The sequence below is a fragment of the Myotis myotis genome, unplaced genomic scaffold (assembly GCF_014108235.1).
Source record: "Myotis myotis isolate mMyoMyo1 unplaced genomic scaffold, mMyoMyo1.p scaffold_m19_p_10, whole genome shotgun sequence".
NCBI lineage: Eukaryota > Metazoa > Chordata > Mammalia > Chiroptera > Vespertilionidae > Myotis > Myotis myotis.
This window is the reverse complement of record NW_023416314.1, coordinates 1,345,336-1,364,273: the sequence shown is the minus strand read 5'-3', so window position 1 is coordinate 1,364,273 and position 18,938 is coordinate 1,345,336. Positions and strand designations below refer to the sequence as shown.

At 58.3% G+C, this 18,938-nt stretch overlaps 1 protein-coding gene across 4 annotated transcripts in view; it reads left to right on the top strand.

Moving 5' to 3' along the window:
- TMPRSS4 (transmembrane serine protease 4) overlaps positions 1 to 10,281 on the top strand; it is a 38,811-nt gene extending 28,530 nt beyond the window's left edge. For 2 of the 4 annotated variants that reach the window (XM_036324170.1, XM_036324173.1), the window contains 9 exons: positions 503 to 543; positions 1,860 to 2,003; positions 2,315 to 2,474; positions 3,830 to 3,996; positions 5,182 to 5,280; positions 5,439 to 5,581; positions 7,655 to 7,804; positions 8,143 to 9,072; positions 9,911 to 10,281. In XM_036324170.1, coding sequence (XP_036180063.1) covers positions 503 to 543; positions 1,860 to 2,003; positions 2,315 to 2,474; positions 3,830 to 3,996; positions 5,182 to 5,280; positions 5,439 to 5,581; positions 7,655 to 7,804; positions 8,143 to 8,154 — 916 coding nt within the window. In that variant the 3' untranslated portion in view covers positions 8,155 to 9,072; positions 9,911 to 10,281. The remainder of the gene's footprint in view (positions 1 to 502; positions 544 to 1,859; positions 2,004 to 2,314; positions 2,475 to 3,829; positions 3,997 to 5,181; positions 5,281 to 5,438; positions 5,582 to 7,654; positions 7,805 to 8,142; positions 9,073 to 9,910) is intronic. The other 2 variants (XM_036324172.1, XM_036324171.1) reach the window with 2 other exon arrangements.
- Positions 10,282 to 18,938: the final 8,657 nt, after the last annotated feature.

Below are 18,938 nucleotides of genomic sequence, written 5' to 3'. Positions count from 1 at the left end.
CCCTCACCCCAGCCCCCGGCAGACCGCGCAGCGGCCGGTCCCCACGCCTCCCCCGGAGTCAGAGCCACGTCTGCCAGCCTCCAGGGCAGCAGGCGGCACCGGGAGGACGCTGGCTGCTTAGCCTTCGGGCTCGCTGCCCGGCTATCTGTCTATCGAGGAGCAAGGCTTGCAAAGGGCAGGCTGGGAGCAGGGTGGTCCTTGCTGGGTTCCCTGGCAATCCCGCCCTTGGGCGAGGCTGCCGCACAGCAGGTGCTGTTCCGCTCTGCTTCCTCCTCGCGGCGGCCGAGAGCCGCGTGGGCTCTGCCCGGGGCCCACCTGTCCTGGACGCTTGTCCCCGGGGCGGTCGAGTTCAATCAGGTTAACTCGAACGGAACCGAGTGGCAGTGCAGCAGCCGGGGCAGAGTCCAGCTCCCCAGGCTGGGAGGGGCTTGAGCCAGTGTGTCCAGAGGCCAGGGCCGGCCTCCCAGCAGAGCAGGCGCAGACAGCAGCCGTGTCTCCGCAGGCCCTGCCTCTCGGGCTCCCTGGTCTCCCTGCGCTGCCTGGGTGAGTACCCCTCAGGGGGCGGGGGGGGGGGGGGGCAGGCCACTGCGGGCACGAAGGAGGGCCTGGTGCTCGTCCTAAACCTCTCAGACTCCGAGTCTCCTCTGGTCTGTCCCAGCTCCTCTCTGGGCCTGTGCTCCTGCGAGCGGTGGGCATGGAGACACCCCTCCGTCCGCACGCCTGTCCTTCGCACTCAGTGCACTGAAGGCACCCCGGCTTCGGTCCCTCACCCTCCCTGAGGAGCCGGAGGTCTCGCTGCTGAGAGCCTGACCGTGGCAATGAAAGGCTGGCCACAGCCACCTGACCTCCAAGAGGAAGCTCCTCCGGAGGGCAGGGACCGCGTCTGTCTGTCTGTCTGTCCATCACTCTCTGCTCAGCTCCCCGAGGCAGAGCAGGCACTGGTGTACATGGGCTCAGATGATTTGGGAAAATGGGGAGGAGCTAGTGGTGCACAGGCAGGGCCTGCCTGGAACAGACAGGAGGACTGACAGCTCAGGGACTTCCTAGCGCTGGATTGGCTCCGGGTAAACTTTACCTGGGACCGCGGGCGGCTGCGAGGGAGCTAAACCCTGCCCGGCAAACGGAGGGGCGCGGGGCTTTGCCAGGAGCTGGCGCAGGCACACAGCGCTGTTCGCTGTTGCTGTTCCGAGGGCGATGGTGTTTGGAAGTCCCCGGCCAGCGGGCCCAGGAGAGCGGCCTGTCTGTGAGAGCCGCGTGGGGGGAGCCGAGTGGGGGAGCCGCATACGATTCGAGGACTAAAGAGGCTGAGAACAGGGCAGCGGGGTGGCAGGTTCTTTTTTTTTCTTTATTGATTAAGGCAGCGGTTCTCAACCTGTGGGTCGCGACCCCTTTGGGGGTTGAACGACCCTGTCACAGGGGTCGCCTAAGACCATGGGAAAACACATATATAATGACATATTGTTTTGTGATTAATCACTATGCTTTAATTATGTTCAATTTGTAACAATGAAATTGTCACCACAACATGAGGAACTGTATTAAAGGGTCGCAGCATTAGGAAGGTTGGGAACCACTGGATTAAGATATTACAAATATGTCCTTATCCCCCAATGTCCCCTCATCCCCCCAATCTTGCCCTCACCCTCACCTCTGCTGTCCACATCCATCGCTTATGCTCATATGCGTGCATACGAGTCCTTGGGTTGACCGCTCCCCCTCACCACCACCCTCCCCTGCCTTCCCTCGGAGTTTTGAGCATTATGCTACGTGAAATAAGCCAGTCGGAGAAAGATGAATATCTCACGCTCTCACTCATTTGTGGACTATAATGAACAACATAAACCGATGAACAAAAACAGGTCCAGAGACAGAGAAGCATCAATCAGACGCTCAAACCTCAGAGGGACAGCAGGTTTCTGCGAGTCGCGTGCGAGGTTCCCTAGAAAAGCCAGGAGGTGGGATGAGAGAGGAAGACCCGCTCAGAGAGCAGGGACTTGGAGGAGGTGAGCTTAGGGTGGGAAGAGCCCGTTTTTGAAACTTTCTTCCCACTTCCGGCTCCCAGATCAGCGGCTGGGGCATGGGGTCCCGCATCCCTGTTCAGTGTGAAGGTCATAACCTGCCCGCACAGGGGACACCCATGTGCACAGTAATGCCAAGCGCACCCAGCGCTGACAAAGAAGGCGAGGGGCTTGGGGAGCCCTATCTGGGGCCCCCATAGCGCCCCAGGAGCCTAGGAGCGGGCCCGGCCCTCTCCACCGCGCTGGTCCGTCCCAGCCTCCCTGAGCCCGGGCCCTGCTCTCCCTCCCGAGCCCAGCCTGCGGGGACAGCCCGAAGGCCCCACGCGTGGTGGGCGGGCAGCAGGCCTCCGTGGAGTCCTGGCCGTGGCAGGTCAGCATCCAGTACCACCAGCAGCACGTCTGCGGCGGGAGCATCCTGGACTCGCACTGGGTCCTCACGGCGGCCCACTGCTTCAGGTAAGCCCAGTGCCCGCAGGCCTGTGGGAGCCAGAGCCTCGAGGGCCTGAGGCCCGGGCCCCTTCCCCTGCCCTTAAACCCTATGTCCTAGGGCAGCGGTTCTCAACCTGTGGGTCGCGACCTCTTTGGGGGTCGAACAACCCTTTCACAGGGGTTGCCTAAGACCATCGGAAAACACATATATAATTACATATTGTTTTTGTGATTAATCGCTATGCTTTAATTATGTTCAATTTGTAACAGTGAAAATTGAGGGTCACCACAACATGAGGAACTGTATTAAAGGGTCGCGGCATTAGGAAGGTTGAGAACCACTGTCCTAGGGTGTGGCCCCCCCCGTGAGATGGCAGACACAAGGTCCTTTGTTAAACGCGGTCTGAGCAGAGGGTGGGAAGCATCAGCCGCCCTGTCCTCAGCCGCCCTGTCATGCACCCCATGAAGGCTCCTCCCACCTGCCCGGGGCGAGCACCTCTCCCTCTTCCCTGGTCTTCCAGGAAGGGGTCCTGGGGCCCGGAGCCCTGCCGCTCCCTCACTGTGTTCAGAAACTTAACAACAAGCCAACAAGCATAGATTTCCTCCCAGGCCAGCCCGGGCCTGCCCGCCCCTCAGGGGGAGGCCCACCCCCAGGCCTTTATTTCATTCATTCATTCATTCATTCGTTCGTTCGTTCGTTCGTTCTGCATCTGAGGAGTTCCTACAAGGTACCAAACCGTCTACTGTGTCCGTGGACATTAGCCCCATTACTGCCTTAGAGGATTCACAGTCTAGGCCAGTGATTATATATACTACTGATTCAGAGAGGGAGGAAGAGAAAGAGAGAGAAGCATCAATGATTAGACAGAATCATGGATCGGCTGCCCACCCCACACTGGGGATCGAGCCCGCAACCTGGGCATGTGCAGTCCGACGCTCTATCCACTGAGCAAACCAGCTAGGGCTAGGCCAGTTTCTTAACCTTTTTTGAGAATCTGACAAAAGGTGTAAACCTCTCCTGGGAAACCATCCCTAAGCGGTGTCTGGTGTCAGAGGAAGAAAGCCGCGCACATAAGTACCTGCCCACATGCAGGTGCCATGGGCGACTGTGACCAGAAGCAGGGGAAGGCCCCGCGCTCCGGCCTGGAGGCAGCCCTCCCCAGCCCTCCAGCTGGAAGTTTGCTTGGGCAGGTTTCCCTGGGAAAAGGATCCCATCCCCTTTTAGACTTGGCCTGTGGTCGGAGATTCCTCAGACCGGCCCCTCTCCAGCACCCCTGCCAGCACCATCCTTACCCGCTGAGGCAGGCAACTGGAGCTCCCACCCCCAGGGCGCTGGGGGCCCGGCCATTGGCAAAGCCCCCTCCTGCTTGGCTCTGCCCCAGGAAGCATCTCGATGTGCCCGGCTGGAAGGTGAGGGTCGGCTCAGACAGACTCGGCAGCTTCCCAGCCCTGCCCGTGGCCAAGATCTTCGTCACCGAGCACAACGCCACGTCCCCCAAAGAGAAGGACATCGCTCTGGTGAGGCTGCGGGACCCACTCACGCTCTCAGGTGAGTGATGCTCCTGGGCAGAGCCCTTAGCTCAGGCCCATTCCCGCTCTGCCGCCCGCTCACTAAGTGGCCTGAGCTCGTCACTTCTCGAAGGCCCCAGCTGCCCATCTGTTCCAGCAAATCCGCCAGCCTAGCGTCCTGGACGTCAGGAGGCTCAGGTCGGCCAGTGGACACCCCACTATCCCACACCAGCGCTCCGGGTGCGGCACCCTAAGTGAGGGTCACAGGTCCCTCCAGTCGTGGAGGTCACAGTCCATCCTCCACCCCCAGCCGATGCCAAGCGCCTCCCGCTGTCCCTGCCAAGGGGTCCGCGTGCCCATTGCTCTCCTGCAGGGCAGGGACTCACCGCTAGCAAGGCCGCCACCGAACCTGGTGCAGTTCTGTTGTACGACTCATGCCTATAGAGGACGGTATTTCCTTTGTTCTAATATATTTTTATTGATTTCAGAGAGGGAGGAAGGGAGAGAGAGATAGAAACATCAATGATGACAGAGAATCATTGATCAGCTGCCTCCTGCACGCCCCACACTGGGGATTGAGCCCGCAACCCAGGCATGTGCCCTGCCCGGGAATCGAACCCTGACCTCCTGGTACATAGGTCAACACTCAACCACTGAGCCACGCCGGCCGGGCTCTCGGGCAGTATTTAAATCAGCATTTCCAGCTGTTGGTTCCACAGGACATGGGTCCCTTAGGGCAGTGGCCGGCAAACTCATTCGTCAACAGAGCCAAATATCAACAGTACAACGATTGAAATTTCTTTTGAGAGCCAAATTTTTTAAACTTAAACTCTATAGGTAGGTACATTGTTATTAACTTAATTAGGGTACTCCTAAGGCTTAGGAAGAGCCACACTCAAGGGGCCAAAGAGCCGCATGTGGCTCGCGAGCCGCAGTTTGCCGGCCACGACCTTAGGAAAAAGAAGGGTTCCTTCTCAAATAAGTTTGGGAAACATTTTTATAACTAGCTCTTTTTGGAGCACTTTAGTATACTAAAGATGGAGACATTTAAAGATTTTTTAAAAATAATTTGTTTTATTGTGTTTAACCCACATTTTCTAAACTTATTTGACTATAGAACCCTTTTTCCTCCCACTTCTATTAACATCGTGTGGACTGTGTGCTATGGAGGCTTAACGCCAGGGCCTCCTGCACATGGGGTCCCCTTCCTCTCTGCTCCCCGCAGGCCTCGTCAGGCCCATCTGCCTGCCCTTCTCGGATGAGGAGCTCCCTCCGGCCACCCCGGTGTGGGTCATCGGGTGGGGCTTCACAGAACAGGGTGCAGGTGAGTCCCGGGCTCAGGGCGGCAGGGCCGAGGGGGCAGTGTTCAGAGGGGGTGGGAAGGAGGGCCATCCATCAGGGTGCCCGGTGACCGGGAGCATTCCCTGAGCTGGGGCCAAGGCCAGGACAAGGACAAGGAAGTGGGTGTGCCTCCGCCTCCAGGGAAGATGTCTGACCAGCTGCTGCAGGCGTCGGTCCAGGTCATCGACAGGGCGCGGTGCAACGCGGAGGACGCGTACCAGGGGGAGGTCACAGCGGAGATGCTGTGCGCGGGCGTCCTGCAGGGCGGCGTGGACACCTGCCAGGTGGGCCTCCACGGAGCGGAGGGAATCCCGTGGGTAGGAACAGGGCCTAGAGAGACAAGGAAGCCAGGAGCTCAGTGCCCAAGGAAGCCTCGCACAGGAAGGCCCCCACGTGTGCGCACGGGAGGAGGGAGAGAAGCAGGGAGAGAGGTGACGGCCGGAGAATGGCACAGGGATGGATGGACAGGTGGATGGAGACGAGCAGAAGGATGTTAAGCGGATCCGTATTTCACACCTTCCCACCCACCCCACGTCCCATCGTCTACGGAGTAAGAGCCCCTGAGGGCAGGAATTCCGCCCGGTTTCTCTGTCCTCAGCTACTGCACTGCCCTCGACAGCCCCCTCGTGCTGGTGGGCCGGCGCTGTGTCCCGCCCTGGCCATGCCTCACTTCCCTCCCCCAGAGGCTCTTCGGAGACCCTCTCATTCAAACCCCTCACCCTGACCTGGCCTGTGTGGCTCAGTGGATAGAGCATTGGTTTGTGGACCAAGGGGTCCCGGGTTTGAGTCCAGTCAAGAGCACGTACCTCGTTTGCGGGCTCCACCCTGGCCCAGGCCCTGGTCAGGGCTCATGCAGGAGGCAACCAATCAATGTCTCTCCCACATCAATGTTTCTCTCTGTCTTTCCCTCTCTCTTCCACTCTCCCTAAAAATCAATGGAAATATATCCTCGGGTGAGGATTACAAAATAATAATAAATAAATACATAAATACATAAAAATAAATAAAACCGCCATCCGCACCGCTCAGTTCTCTCACTCGAGAGGTGCCGCTCAGTCGCCTCTTAACCAGGCCAGGGCTGGGCGTTGGGACCATGTCTTCCCTCGGGGGGTGCACAGTGAGGGTGAGGGGTGCGCACAGCCCTTGGCCACCAGTTACTGGGTTTTGAAGGAAGAGACCCCAAGGGTTATAGGAACTGAAGGGGCAGACACCCAAGTAGGTGCACTTTTTATTCTCTGACATTTTTGTCTGTCTTGTGTGCTTACCCCTCCCTCCCTCTCCCTCCCTCTCCCTCTCCCTTTCTCTCCCTCTCTTTCTCTCTCCCTCCCTCCCTCTCCCTCTCTCTTCTCTCCCTCTCTTCTCTCTCCCTCCCTCCCTCTCCCTCTCTCCCTCTCTTTCTCTCTCCCTCTCCCTCCCTCTCCCTCTCTCCCTCTCTTTCTCTCTCCCTCTCCCTCCCTCTCCCTTTCTCTCCTTCTCTTTCTCTCTCCCTCCCTCCCTCTCTCTCTCCTCTCCATTTGATTCTAAGCTACCCAAAGGCAGGGATCTTTGCTCTTTTCATGGGTTGAATCCAATTGCCTAGAACAGTGGTCGGCAAACTGCAGCTCACGAGCCACATGCGGCTCTTTGGCCCCTTTGAGTGTGGCTCTTCCACAAAATACCGACTTCTGCGCATGGGCCACGAAGTTTCAATCGCACTGTACGCGTGCGCCTGCACGTGGTATTTTGTGAAAGAGCCACACTCAAGGGGCCAAAGAGCCGCGTGTGGCTCGCGAGCCGCAGTTTGCCGACCACTGGCCGAGAACATGCTAATCGCCACACTGTGGTTCAGTACCTTGAGAAATGCTATATGAAAGGAAGATAACCAGCTTCCTGCTGCAGGGCCCTTGGCGCCTCCCCCGCTGGGGTGAGGTGTGGGTCTCCACAGGAGGGCCTGGGCACACCCACAACCCACTTGACCTCCAACTGAACCTTTTTGCCCCCAAAGAGAAGGACACTCTAGGCCAGCCGTGGGCAAACTACCGCCCGCGGACCGGATCCGGCCCATTTGAAATGAATAAAACTAAAAAAAAAAAAAAAAGACCGTACCCTTTTATGTAATGATGTTTACTTTGAATTTATATTAGTTCACACAAACACTCCATCCATGCTTTTGTTCCGGCCCTCCGGTCCAGTTTAAGAACCCATTGTGGCCCTCGAGTCAAAAAGTTTGCCCACCCCTGCTCTAGGCTCAGGGACAGTGCAAGCAGAGAGGGCAGGGCACAGCCAGCATCGGCGGGCGGGCGCAGGGGGCACAGGGACACCCACCCTCCACCCTGCCCGCCTGCCTACCCAGCAGCCCCTGCTCTGCCCTCTCCCAGGGAGACAGCGGAGGACCCCTGATGCATCACTCCAGCCAGTGGCACGTCGTGGGCATCGTGAGCTGGGGCCACGGCTGTGGGGGCCCGAGCACCCCGGGAGTGTACACCAAGGTCGCGGCCTATCTCAACTGGATCCACAGTGTCCGCCAGGTGAGCCCTCCCTCCTCTGCTCTCAGGCTTCACCCAGACGTGCGGAGGCAGCGTCCACCCCCCAGTGTTGTCCGCACCAGGGAGCGGCCTGGGCTTCCCGCCACGAGGGCTGAGCGTCCTTAGCTCGGAGGCTGGAGGCCGTGCAATGCGCATGTTGGAGTGTGGGCTGCGCCCAGCGGCCTCACAGCTTCCCATGGGAGGGGGGCAGCGTCTGAGGCCTCCCCATGGGGTAGGGGAAGGGGTGACGAGCTTCGGGAAAGGGAGTTAATTTTGCACACAGCACTGCTGTGTCCGCTTTCAAATCCGCTGACTCGCTCTCTATGGGTCTCTTATTCTAGTCTGAGCCCTGATGCCGCGGCCCCTCTGCAGGCCTGGGGACCCCGGACGCCAGGCACCGGGCAAGCGCCCCTCGGCACGCCCCTGTGCCCACAGCCTCAGCTTGTCCCGGCGCAGCTAAGGGCCTCCAACCCTGTAAGCGCCCTGTGGCCCACAAGAGCTCAAGAGGAGGGCAGCAGCCTGCTCAGCAGCCCCGCTCGGCCCCCCTGGTGCTCCCCGCACCCCCCGGAGAGACCCCGCCCCCAGGCGGTCTCAGGCATCGCCAAGCCGGGAAGGAGCACCCCCACTCCGCAGGCTCTCTGGGGAGAGCCCCGGTCACTGCGAGCCGGAGTGGAGGGAGGAGAGGGTCTGAGTGAGCCTCGCCCTCTCCACGCCTCCCACGTCTCCGGGCAGAAACCAGCTGTGGTGGGAAATGCAGTCCCGCTGGGCGCAGCTGCTGTGCCCGCTGCTGCTGTCACTGCTCCCACGTGGCTGCTTTTATTAAACAGGAATGTGAGGTCTGACACGTCTGACTGGGCTGCTTCATCAGCACTGAGTGGGCTATTGAGCCACAATCTTTACTTTTTAATTTTATTTTATTTTCTTTATCTTTATTGTTGAAAGTATTACATATGTCCCCCTCTCCCCCATCAACCCACTCCAGTCCACCCCGCCCCAGGCCCTCACCTCCCCACTGTCTGTGTCCATGGGCCATGCATACATGCACACAGGGTCTTAGGTTGATTGTCTCCCACCACCCACCCTGCCCCGCCTTCCCTCCGAGATCCCGCACTCTGTTCCCTGCGTCCATGTCTCTGGGTCCCCTCCGTCCATCAGTTTATTTTGTTCCTTAGATTCCACATGTGAGTGAGATCAGTGACACTTGTCTTTCTCTGACTGACTTCTGTCACTCAGCATGATACTCTCCAGGCCCCTCCATGCTGCCTCACAGGGTAAGAGACCCTTCATTGTTACTGCTGCACAGTGTTCCATGGTGTAAATGTACCCCAGCGTTTTATCCACTCGTCTGCTGATGGGCCCTTGGGCTGTTTCCAGGTCTTAGCTATTGTGAATTGTGCTGCTGTGACACAGGGTGCACACATGCTTTCTGAGTGGCGCTTCGGGTCTCAGGGTATATTCCTGCGGGTGGGATCCCTGGGTCAAACGGCAGTTCCACACTGTTTTCCGTAGTGGCTCAGCAGCCTGCATTCCCACAGCAGTGCGCTAGGCTGAACAGTCTGTATTCTTTGGCCTCGGTAGGGACAGCCTGCGCAGACAGTGGGTCCTCGGCGTAGAGGCCTGGGAAGAAGGAGAGCAGCGGCGCTGGGCGGGGGCAGCAGTGGGCTGTGGACTAGGGGAGCCAGTGAGCCAGGCTCCTTCCATACAAGCCGCCAACCACTGCCCTCCCGCTTCCTCCTGCCCGTGGCACCAGCCATGGGCCCGAGATAACCTATGACCTGGGAGGGCGATGGCCTAGACATTCAAGGGTGACACTAAATCATGGCTCCCCAGGTGGCTGGGAAGAGAGCTTGCACCTCTGACTCCTCACCAATCTAGAGAGCCCGGGGTGTGGTTTTATCATTCTTTTTTAAGTCATTCATCACCTGCCAAGTATGAGGTGGTCCCCACGCTGGGTTCTGGGAACATAAGTTCCTACTTTCAGAGAAGGGAGCTCATGGGCTTCTCTGGCGATGTGGGAGTCCCAGTGTTTGGAGGACCCTCTGCACTAGGTAACTCAGACCTAGATGAAACATGCCAAGTCCTTAAAGATTATATATATGGATCCATCAGAATCGTGAGCTGAAACTAAGGTGGAGATCTGGGAGCAACCGCGAATTAAAATCTTGGGCTGCCCCTGGGATGAAGACCTACATGGAGGCCGAAGAGGCTGGCGAGGCCTGGAGAGGAGTCCAGAGAGGCTAGAGAAGAGCCGAGAGCTCAGAGAGAGCTCAGCCGCTGCTGCGTGAAGCTGTGAGTCTGAGGCAGCGTGCGGCTGCTCAGATAACGGCCGTGGGTACGGCGACTGCTACTGCTTACCGGGAAAGGTGTGTGCGTTTATCAGCCGGTGTGCAGCTTCCTGTGTGGGACCTCGCTGTGATGGAGTGTTTTGTCTGCTGGCTATATGGCCACTGGCCCCTACAATAAAGGCTTTCCTATATACACCCTCAACTTCTCATGGCTTCTCCGTCTACCACCGAGTGTCCAAGAAGGTCCAGCCCCTGGCAGAGGGGCGTGGCCCCCACAGTTCGTGCAATGGGCGGGGCTTGAGAAGGAACCTGCCCTGGCAGTTGGGTAGTCAAGCAGAATTCAGGAGACTACACGGACTCAGAACATCTGCGCTCTGGCTGCCAGCTGCTCGGACACATGTTTTTGGTAAGTTCTTTCTCTCTTTTTTAATCCTCACCCGAGGATATTTTTCCATTGATTCTTAGGGAGAAAGAGGGAAAGACAGAGAGAAACATCGATGTGAGAGAAACACCGATTGGTTGTCACCTGCATGCGCCCAACCAGCGCCTGGGCAGGGGAGGAGCCTGCAACCAAGGTACATGCCCTTGAGTGGAATCGAACCCAGGACCCTTTGGTTTGCAGGCTGATGCTCTAGCCATTGGGCAAAACTGGCTAGAGCAGTTCTTTGAATTCTGAGAGGCTTTGGTTTGATTGTGGGTGAAATAGGCATTACGATGCCTCCCTTCTGAGAGTTTAATCAGACACAATGTTGTAAGGAGGTAACTAGCAAGTCTGGGAATTCTGAAAGGCCGGGATAGTCTCAACAGTGTCAGGCCTAGGACCGGGCAGGCGGCGCAGGCCTCACAGAGGGAGATCAGAGCGGCCAGGGACCCAGACCTCTGGCCTCCGATCGGTGCCGGCAGGGCAGGGAACCACCGAGGCTGAGGAAGGACAGCCGGACGCACTGGCAGGACAATCCCTGGAGCTCACAGGGGCCAGCACAGGAACACCGCCGCCCACTGGGACGGAAGCACTGTACTTCCTGGGAGACATGCCAAAGGGATGGCCTCAGTAGCGGTGAGATGGGCCCGAGGTGACGCTGTCTGCTAGCCCTGGCCTTGGGGACTTGCCTCACACACTAGCTGTCAGCACTCAGAATCCAGGGCAGCCCGCAGGTCCCTGGCGCTGCACATTCTCCCTGCCTTCGCCTTCCCAGGTCCTCAGGGCCTCCATCAACGCTCTGGTCCCTGCACTCCAGCCTGGAAATTCTCCCCAGGCCATTCGCTGGGCCAATAGGAGGGCTCGCCTCCTTTGTTCCTCCCTCTCAGGGTCATAGCCTCCATCCCTTTGTCCTATGTCTGTAGAAGCACCATGTCATTTCCCCACCTGTTTGGTGGTAGTGGTATAAGAGTAAATGATCCCCATTGGAGACCAGGCTCAGGCCGGCGAGGGCGGCAGCAGGAAGCCTGGCAAGGAAGCTAGCGCCCTAATCCAGGGGAGAGCTGTGGGGAACTGGCCAGGGGAGGGAGCTGCTGGGTGATCCAGGAAGACCTGCGGGGACTGGCCTGGGTCGGGTGCTGCTGGTGAGGGGTGGCTGAGTTCAGGCTGCGCTGTGAACATGCGTCTGACGAGCTCTGCTGCTGAAAAGGACTCAGGTGTCTGGCTGGACACGAGGGGTCATGGCCGACCCTGCTTCTGCAGCCTGAATGATGGGTGACCAGGGAGGACGGGACGAGCAGCTTTGGGGTTGAAATGAGGTGAGATCACAAGGCACATTTTTTTGTTTTGTTGTGTTGTGTTTTTTTAAAATATACTTTTATTGATTTCAGAGAAGAAGGGAGAGGGAGAGAAACATCAGTGATGAGAGGGAATCATTGATTGGCCGCCTCCTGCACTCCCCGCACTGAGGATGGAGCTCACACGAGGGCATGTGCCCTGACTGGGAATCAAACCCTGTCCTCCTGGTTCATAGGCCTACGCTCAACCCCTGAGCCACGCCGGCGGGGCACGAGGCCCCTTTTGATCACCTGACTTAACTGTGTCTGCAAGGAAGTCATTTCACACCCCCCTTCCCCAGGCTGCCCCTCAGACAGCCTCCCTGAGCAGGAGCAGGAGCAGGGGGGAGGGAGCTACGTGATGCCACGCAGGGCCTGCCTCCCTCCCGTGGCCGTGCCTCGCGGCCTTTGCCTTGGGCCCTGGGACACTCGTGGACGCATTATGCCAGCCTCGAGGAGGCTGAAAGCACTTCACTCCCGCTGCCTGGTGTCGTGTTGTCCTCGCCAGAGCAGCAGGAGTAGGAGTGACCACCCCCTTTGCGGCCCGGAGGCGGGGGGGGGGGGGGGGGGGGGGGGGGGGGGGCCCAGGCCTCCCACTGAAGCCACAAAGTGAGCGCTTAAAGCAGAGTCTGGGCCCCGAGTCCAGGGTGGCTCTTCCCGCACCTGCCTGACAGGGAGGCGGCCTGCACCGGAGCTGCCAGCCCAGGGCGCTGCTCTGCCCGTGATGAGCTGGGGCACGCCCTCCACCCACTGCAGGGAAGGGTCTACCACCCACCTGAGAAGTGCGGGCATGGGCGGCCTAACTGGGAGGGCCTGGGCTTCTGTGTCTTCGATCTTGTTGCTCTACCAAGAGTCTGACAACAGGAGGAACCAGACACCGTGGAGGGAGGATGTGTGTTATGGGAGGAGGGAGGATGTGTGTTATGGGAGGAGCGAGGATGTGTGTTATGGGAGGAGGGAGGATGTGTGTTATGGGAGGAGGGAGGATGTGTGTTATGGGAGGAGGGAGGATGAGTGTTATGGGAGGAGGGAGGATAGTGTGTTATGGGAGGAGGGAGGATGTGTGTTATGGGAGGAGGGAGGATGTGTGTTATGGGAGGAAGGAGGATGTGTGTTATGGGAGGAGGGAGGATGTGTGTTATGGGAGGAGGGAGGATAGTGTGTTATGGGAGGAAGGAGGATGTGTGTTATGGGAGGAGGGAGGATGTGTGTTATGGGAGGAGGGAGGATAGTGTGTTATGGGAGGAGGGGGGATGTGTGTTATGGGAGGAAGGAGGATGTGTGTTATGGGAGGAGGGAGGATAGTGTGTTATGGGAGGAGGGAGGATAGTGTGTTATGGGGTGGAGGGAGGATAGTGTATGTTATGGGAGGAGGGAGGATTGTGTGTTATGTGAGGAGGTAGGATAGTGTGTTATGGGAGGAGGTAGGATATTTTGTTATGGGAGGAGGGAGGATTGTGTGTTATGGAGGAGGGCGATGTATGTGTGTTGTTATGGGAGGAGGGAGGATGTGTGTGTTTTGGGAGGGGGAGGATGTGGTGTTATGGGAGAGGTAGGATAGTGTGGGTTATGGGAGGAGGGAGGATAGTGTGTTATGGGAGGAGGTAGGATAGTGTGTTATGGGAGGAGGGAGGTAGTGTGTTAGGGAGGAGGGAGGATGTGATGTGTTATGGAGGAGGGAGGATGTGTGTTATGGGAGGAGGGAGGCTTGAGGATGTGTATGTGTGTTATGGGAGGAGGGAGGATAGTGTGTTATGGGAGGAGGGAGGATGTGTGTGTTATGGGAGGAGGGAGGATGTGTGTTATGGAGGAGGGAGGATGTGTGTTATGGGAGGAGGGATGATGTGTGTGTTATGGGAGGAGGGAGGATGTGGTGTTATGGGAGGAGGGAGGATAGTGTGTTATGGGAGGAGGGGAGGTGTGTGTGTTATGGGAGGAGGGAGGATATGTGTGTTATGGGAGGGGGAGGATGTGTGTTATGGGAGGAGGGAGGATGGTGTGTTATGGGAGGAGGGAGGATGTGTGTTATGGGAGGAGGGAGGATAGTGTGTTATGGGAGGAGGGAGGATGTGTGTTATGGGAGGAGGGAGGATGTGTGTTATGGGAGGAGGGAGGATGTGTGTTATGGGAGGAGGGAGGATGTGGGTTATGGGAGGAGGGAGGATAGTGTGTTATGGGAGGAGGGAGGATGTGTGTTATGGGAGGAGGGAGGATGTGTGTTATGGGAGGAGGAGGATAGTGTGTTATGGGAGGAGGGAGGATAGTGTGTTATGGGAGGAGCGGATGTGTGTGTTTATGGGAGGAGGGAGGATAGTGTGTTATGGGAGGAGGGAGGATGTGTGTTATGGGAGGAGGAGGATGTGTGTTATGGGAGGAGGTAGGATAGTGTGTTATGGGAGGAGGGAGGATAGTGTGTTATGGGAGGAGGGAGGATGTGTGTTATGGGAGGAGGGAGGATAGTGTGTTATGGGAGGAGGGAGGATGTGTGTGTTATGGGAGGAGGGAGGATGTGTGTTATGGGAGGAGGGAGGATGTGTGTTATGGAAGGAAGGAGGATGTGTGTTATGGGAGGAGGGAGGATAGTGTGTTATGGGAGGAGGGAGGATGTGTGTGTTATGGGAGGAGGGAGGATGTGTGTTATGGGAGGAGGTAGGATAGTGTGTTATGGGAGGAGGGAGGATGTGTGTGTTATGGGAGAGGAGGATGTGTGTTATGGGAGGAGGGAGGATAGTGTGTTATGGGAGGAGGGAGGATGTGTGTGTTATGGGAGGAGGGAGGATGTGTGTTATGGAGGAGGGAGGATAGTGTGTTATGGGAGGAGGGAGGATAGTGTGTTATGGGAGGAGGGAGGATGTGTGTTATGGGAGGAGGGAGGATAGTGTGTTATGGGAGGAGGGAGGATGTGTGTGTTATGGGAGGAGGGAGGATGTGTGTTATGGGAGGAGGGAGGATGTGTGTTATGGAAGGAAGGAGGATGTGTGTTATGGGAGGAGGGAGGATGTGTGTTATGGGAGGAGGGAGGATAGTGTGTTATGGGAGGAAGGAGGATGTGTGTTATGGGAGGAGGAGGATGTGTGTTATGGGAGGAGGGAGGATAGTGTGTTATGGGAGGAGGGAGGATGTGTGTTATGGGAGGAAGGAGGATGTGTGTTATGGGAGGAGGGAGGATGTGTGTTATGGGAGGAGGGAGGATAGTGTGTTATGGAGGAAGGAGGATGTGTGTTATGGGAGGAGGGAGGATGTGTGTTATGGGAGGAGGGAGGATAGTGTGTTATGGGAGGAAGGAGGATGTGTGTTATGGGAGGAGGGAGGATGTGTGTTATGGGAGGAGGGAGGATGTGTGTTATGGGAGGAGGGAGGATGTGTGTTATGGGAGGAGGGAGGATGTGTGTTATGGGAGGAGGGAGGATGTGTGTTATGGGAGGAGGGAGGATGTGTGTTATGGGAGGAAGGAGGATGTGTGTTATGGGAGGAGGGAGGATGTGTGTTATGGGAGGAGGGAGGATAGTGTGTTATGGGAGGAAGGAGGATGTGTGTTATGGGAGGAGGGAGGATGTGTGTTATGGGAGGAGGGAGGATGTGTGTTATGGGAGGAGGGAGGATTGTGTTATGGGAGGAGGGAGGATGTGTGTGTTATGGGAGGAGGGAGGATGTGTGTGTTATGGGAGGAGGGAAGATGTGTGTGTTATGGGAGGAGGGAGGATGTGTGTTATGGGAGGAGGTAGGATGTGTGTTACGGGAGGAGGGAGGATGTGTCTCTTATGGGAGGAGGGAGGATGTGTGTTATAGGGAGGAGGGAGGATGTCTTGTATGGGAGGAGGGAGGATGTGTGTGTTATGGGAGGAGGGAGGATGTGTGTTATGGGAGGAGGTAGGATAGTGTGTTATGGGAGGAGGGAGGATAGTGTGTTATGGGAGGAGGGAGGATGTGTTTTATGGGAGGAGGGAGGATAGTGTGTTATGGGAGGAGGGAGGATGTGTGTGTTATGGGAGGAGGGAGGATGTGTGTTATGGGAGGAGGGAGGATGTGTGTTATGGAAGGAAGGAGGATGTGTGTTATGGGAGGAGGGAGGATGTGTGTTATAGGAGGAGGGAGGATGTGTGTTATGGGAGGAGGGAGGAGGGTGGATGGCATTTAGTGGCACCAGAATCATGGCGCCACCCCAGCCCAGGGAGGCCTGAAGGTGGTCAGTGTCACTCCCCCCTCGCCAGCCTCTGCAGGAAGGTGGCAGCGCCGCTCTGGTGTGGATCCCATGATACACCCTCAGCCAGGCATGTACTCCCCAGGCCAGGAGCTTCATTTTCATGCTCAGCACAGTGGTGTTGTTTTTAAGATGTTTTTATTGATCTCAGAGAGGAAGGGAGAGGAAGAGAGACGTCAATGATGAGAGAGAATCATTGATTGGCTGCCTCTTACATGCCCCACACTGGGGATCGAGCCCATAATCTGGGCATGTGCCCTACCGGGAAACCATGACCTCCTGGTTCATAGGTCGACACTCAACTACTGAGCCACGCTGTCCAAGTGGGTAACATTTTAGACACAACTCGACCGAGGCTGGTGACAAGCTGCAGGTGACAAGACTGGAACCCAGTGCCCAATTAGCCAACAATGAGGACCACACACCACGTTGTTCAACATAACATTTATTTCTTCCAAGGCAAAGCGAAATAAAGCCCTGCAATGCAGTCAGGTTGTAAAGGCGAGACAGCCTGGCCACCCCGGGCTGGACCTGAGCCAGCGCTGAAGGTGCTCACAGCCGGCCTCCCGCAGCCGGTCCGGGCTCCAGCTCTGCTGCTCACCGGGACCTGGGCCGTCCAGGGAGCTGGCTGTGGGTGTTGCTGTCGCCCCAGCCAGGGAGACCGTGCATGAGTCAGAAGCACTGCAGACCCGGGCGGGGGTGGGAGCGGGAGAGAGGGGAGCGGCTCCGGCCTGGGAGGGTGGACAGTTTCATTTCTCCCAGGGGTGCGGGTGTCCACCCCAGCGCTCCGATGGCAGCTGGGGTGCCAGTGAGGTGCAGACATTGAGTCACGGAGCACAGGGGTGTGGCTGGTCTCCCCCCACTCCCTGCCCCCTGGTTTCCTATCCTTTCTCAGCCTCTGGGTGCCCCCCAGGTCACACTGAACCAGACCAGAGCTCCTGCGATGCAGGCTGCCCACCTCAGGCACCCCAGCCTTTGCCCCCCTCCAGCACCCTCTCTCTCACAGCCACCGCCCACAGTCATGAATTCCCACCTGCCCCTGCCACCTTGGGAACATGGCTTCCGCCACCTCCACCGGCATCCCAGGCCCCGCTAGCAGCCCGGGTCCATTCTGGCCGCCTTCTGCTCAGTTCCTGCCCGAGGAGCCCCAGGCCTGGGGTGCGGAGCCCGAGGTCACGGCCAGGAAGGGGAGCTGGGAAAGACCTGTCTCTGCTTGCACGCACCTTACTGCCCCCCAGCCGCAGCGCCTGGGCCCCCAGGACATTGTGCAGATGGCCCTGTGGGGCCACAGACCCTGACACTCCCTCCTCCCTGGTATTGGCGGCAGGCACTCCAGGTGGTCTGCGGGGAGACGGCTGTGCTTCACCTCAGGACATGCCAGTTTTTCCCAGGGGTGTGATCCCGGCGTCAGGCGGGACCATTCTTTGGTGTGGGGACTAATCTAACCTCCTCCGCCCACTTACAGGTGCCAGCAGGTAACCCCGGGCCTCAGGCCACCAGGAGTCCCTGACAGTCCCCCTGCCTCCGCTGAAAGCCACCCACCAAGTGTCATTACAGGAGCCTCAAGCATCAGGGCCCAGGTTCCTGACAACAAACACTGAAATAGTCCCCAGGGGAGACTGGGAAGGCAGGAGGCCAGGAGAGAGAGGGAGATAAGGAGGGAGGGAGAGAGGGGAAAGTGGGGAGGGGGAAGTGGAGGAGGATGTGTGTTATGGGAGGAGGGAGGATGTGTGTTATGGGAGGAGGGAGGATGTGTGTTGTAGGGAGGAGGGAGGATGTGTGTTATGGGAGGACGGAGGTGTATGTTGTAGGGAGGAGGGAGCATGTGTGTTCTAGGGAAGGGACACAGAGAGGGGGACAGGACAACCTTGAACATCCCACCAGTTATAACGCTGGCCTCCTCGGTCACTTTCCAAGCCCAAAGGTCTTTTAAACACAATTCGCCAAGCCTCACAATAGTCAAGTGAGGTAGGTAGGCATCAGGCCGCCCATTGGGTAGATGGGGAAGCTGAGTCAGAGACGTGCTGGCCGGGTGTGCATTAGCAGCAGTGGCAGCGAGGGGCACCCTCTCCCGTCCAGGGCCTGGGCCTGGACGGCAGCCTGTCCTCAGGGGGGGCTGGCCCTCCGGCCAGGGGCGCTGGCAGAGCGGCTGCAGGAAGGCAGTATAGTTTCCCCGGTGCCTGGTGGCTCTGCTCTGTCTGCTCCCAATGCCAGGAACCGGGGATGGGTTATGGGAGCAGAAGGACAGAAGGGACAGCGGCAGCTGGCGGGGACCCTGAGCTCATGGGGGGGCAGGGCCAGGGACAGCCCATAGTGCCGCTGCCCCCCAGTTTCCTCCCCGACCCCCTCCTGCCCTGTCTCCACCCTGAGGAAGCTGCTGCCGCCTTTGGAGAAGAGGCTCCTGCCTCCCTTCCCCCCCAGGGCCCAGGAGCCTGCCTCAGGGCTTCTGAGAGCCGGGCAGAGGGGGCAGACATGACCTCCGAATGCCACCTCCTGCCACCTGACTTCTGCCCCCACCCGGGGACAGCACCTGGGGCCACTCCCGCACCTCCACATCCTAGCCAGGGGCCCCCGGGAGCCTGGGGGCCGTCTCTGTGACTCAGCCATTGCCCACGGGGCCACAGTGACACGCCCCCACCCTGCCCCGGCCTGGGGGGGGGGGGTCACGGGGAGCCGTCAGCAGTGCCACAGGAGACGGGTGGCATGAGGGGGAGGGGGAGCTGGACCTGGAGCTAAGGCACAGTCTAGCCTCTAGCCCCACGCACCGGTCAGCAGTTCTGGAAAAGCAAAGGAAAACTGGCACCCTCCCTCCTCCCCACCGGGACCTGCGGGCGAGGCCCAGCTGATCAGGAAGCAGCCAGAACCCAGGGCAGTGGAGGCGGGCGCTCTCACCGAA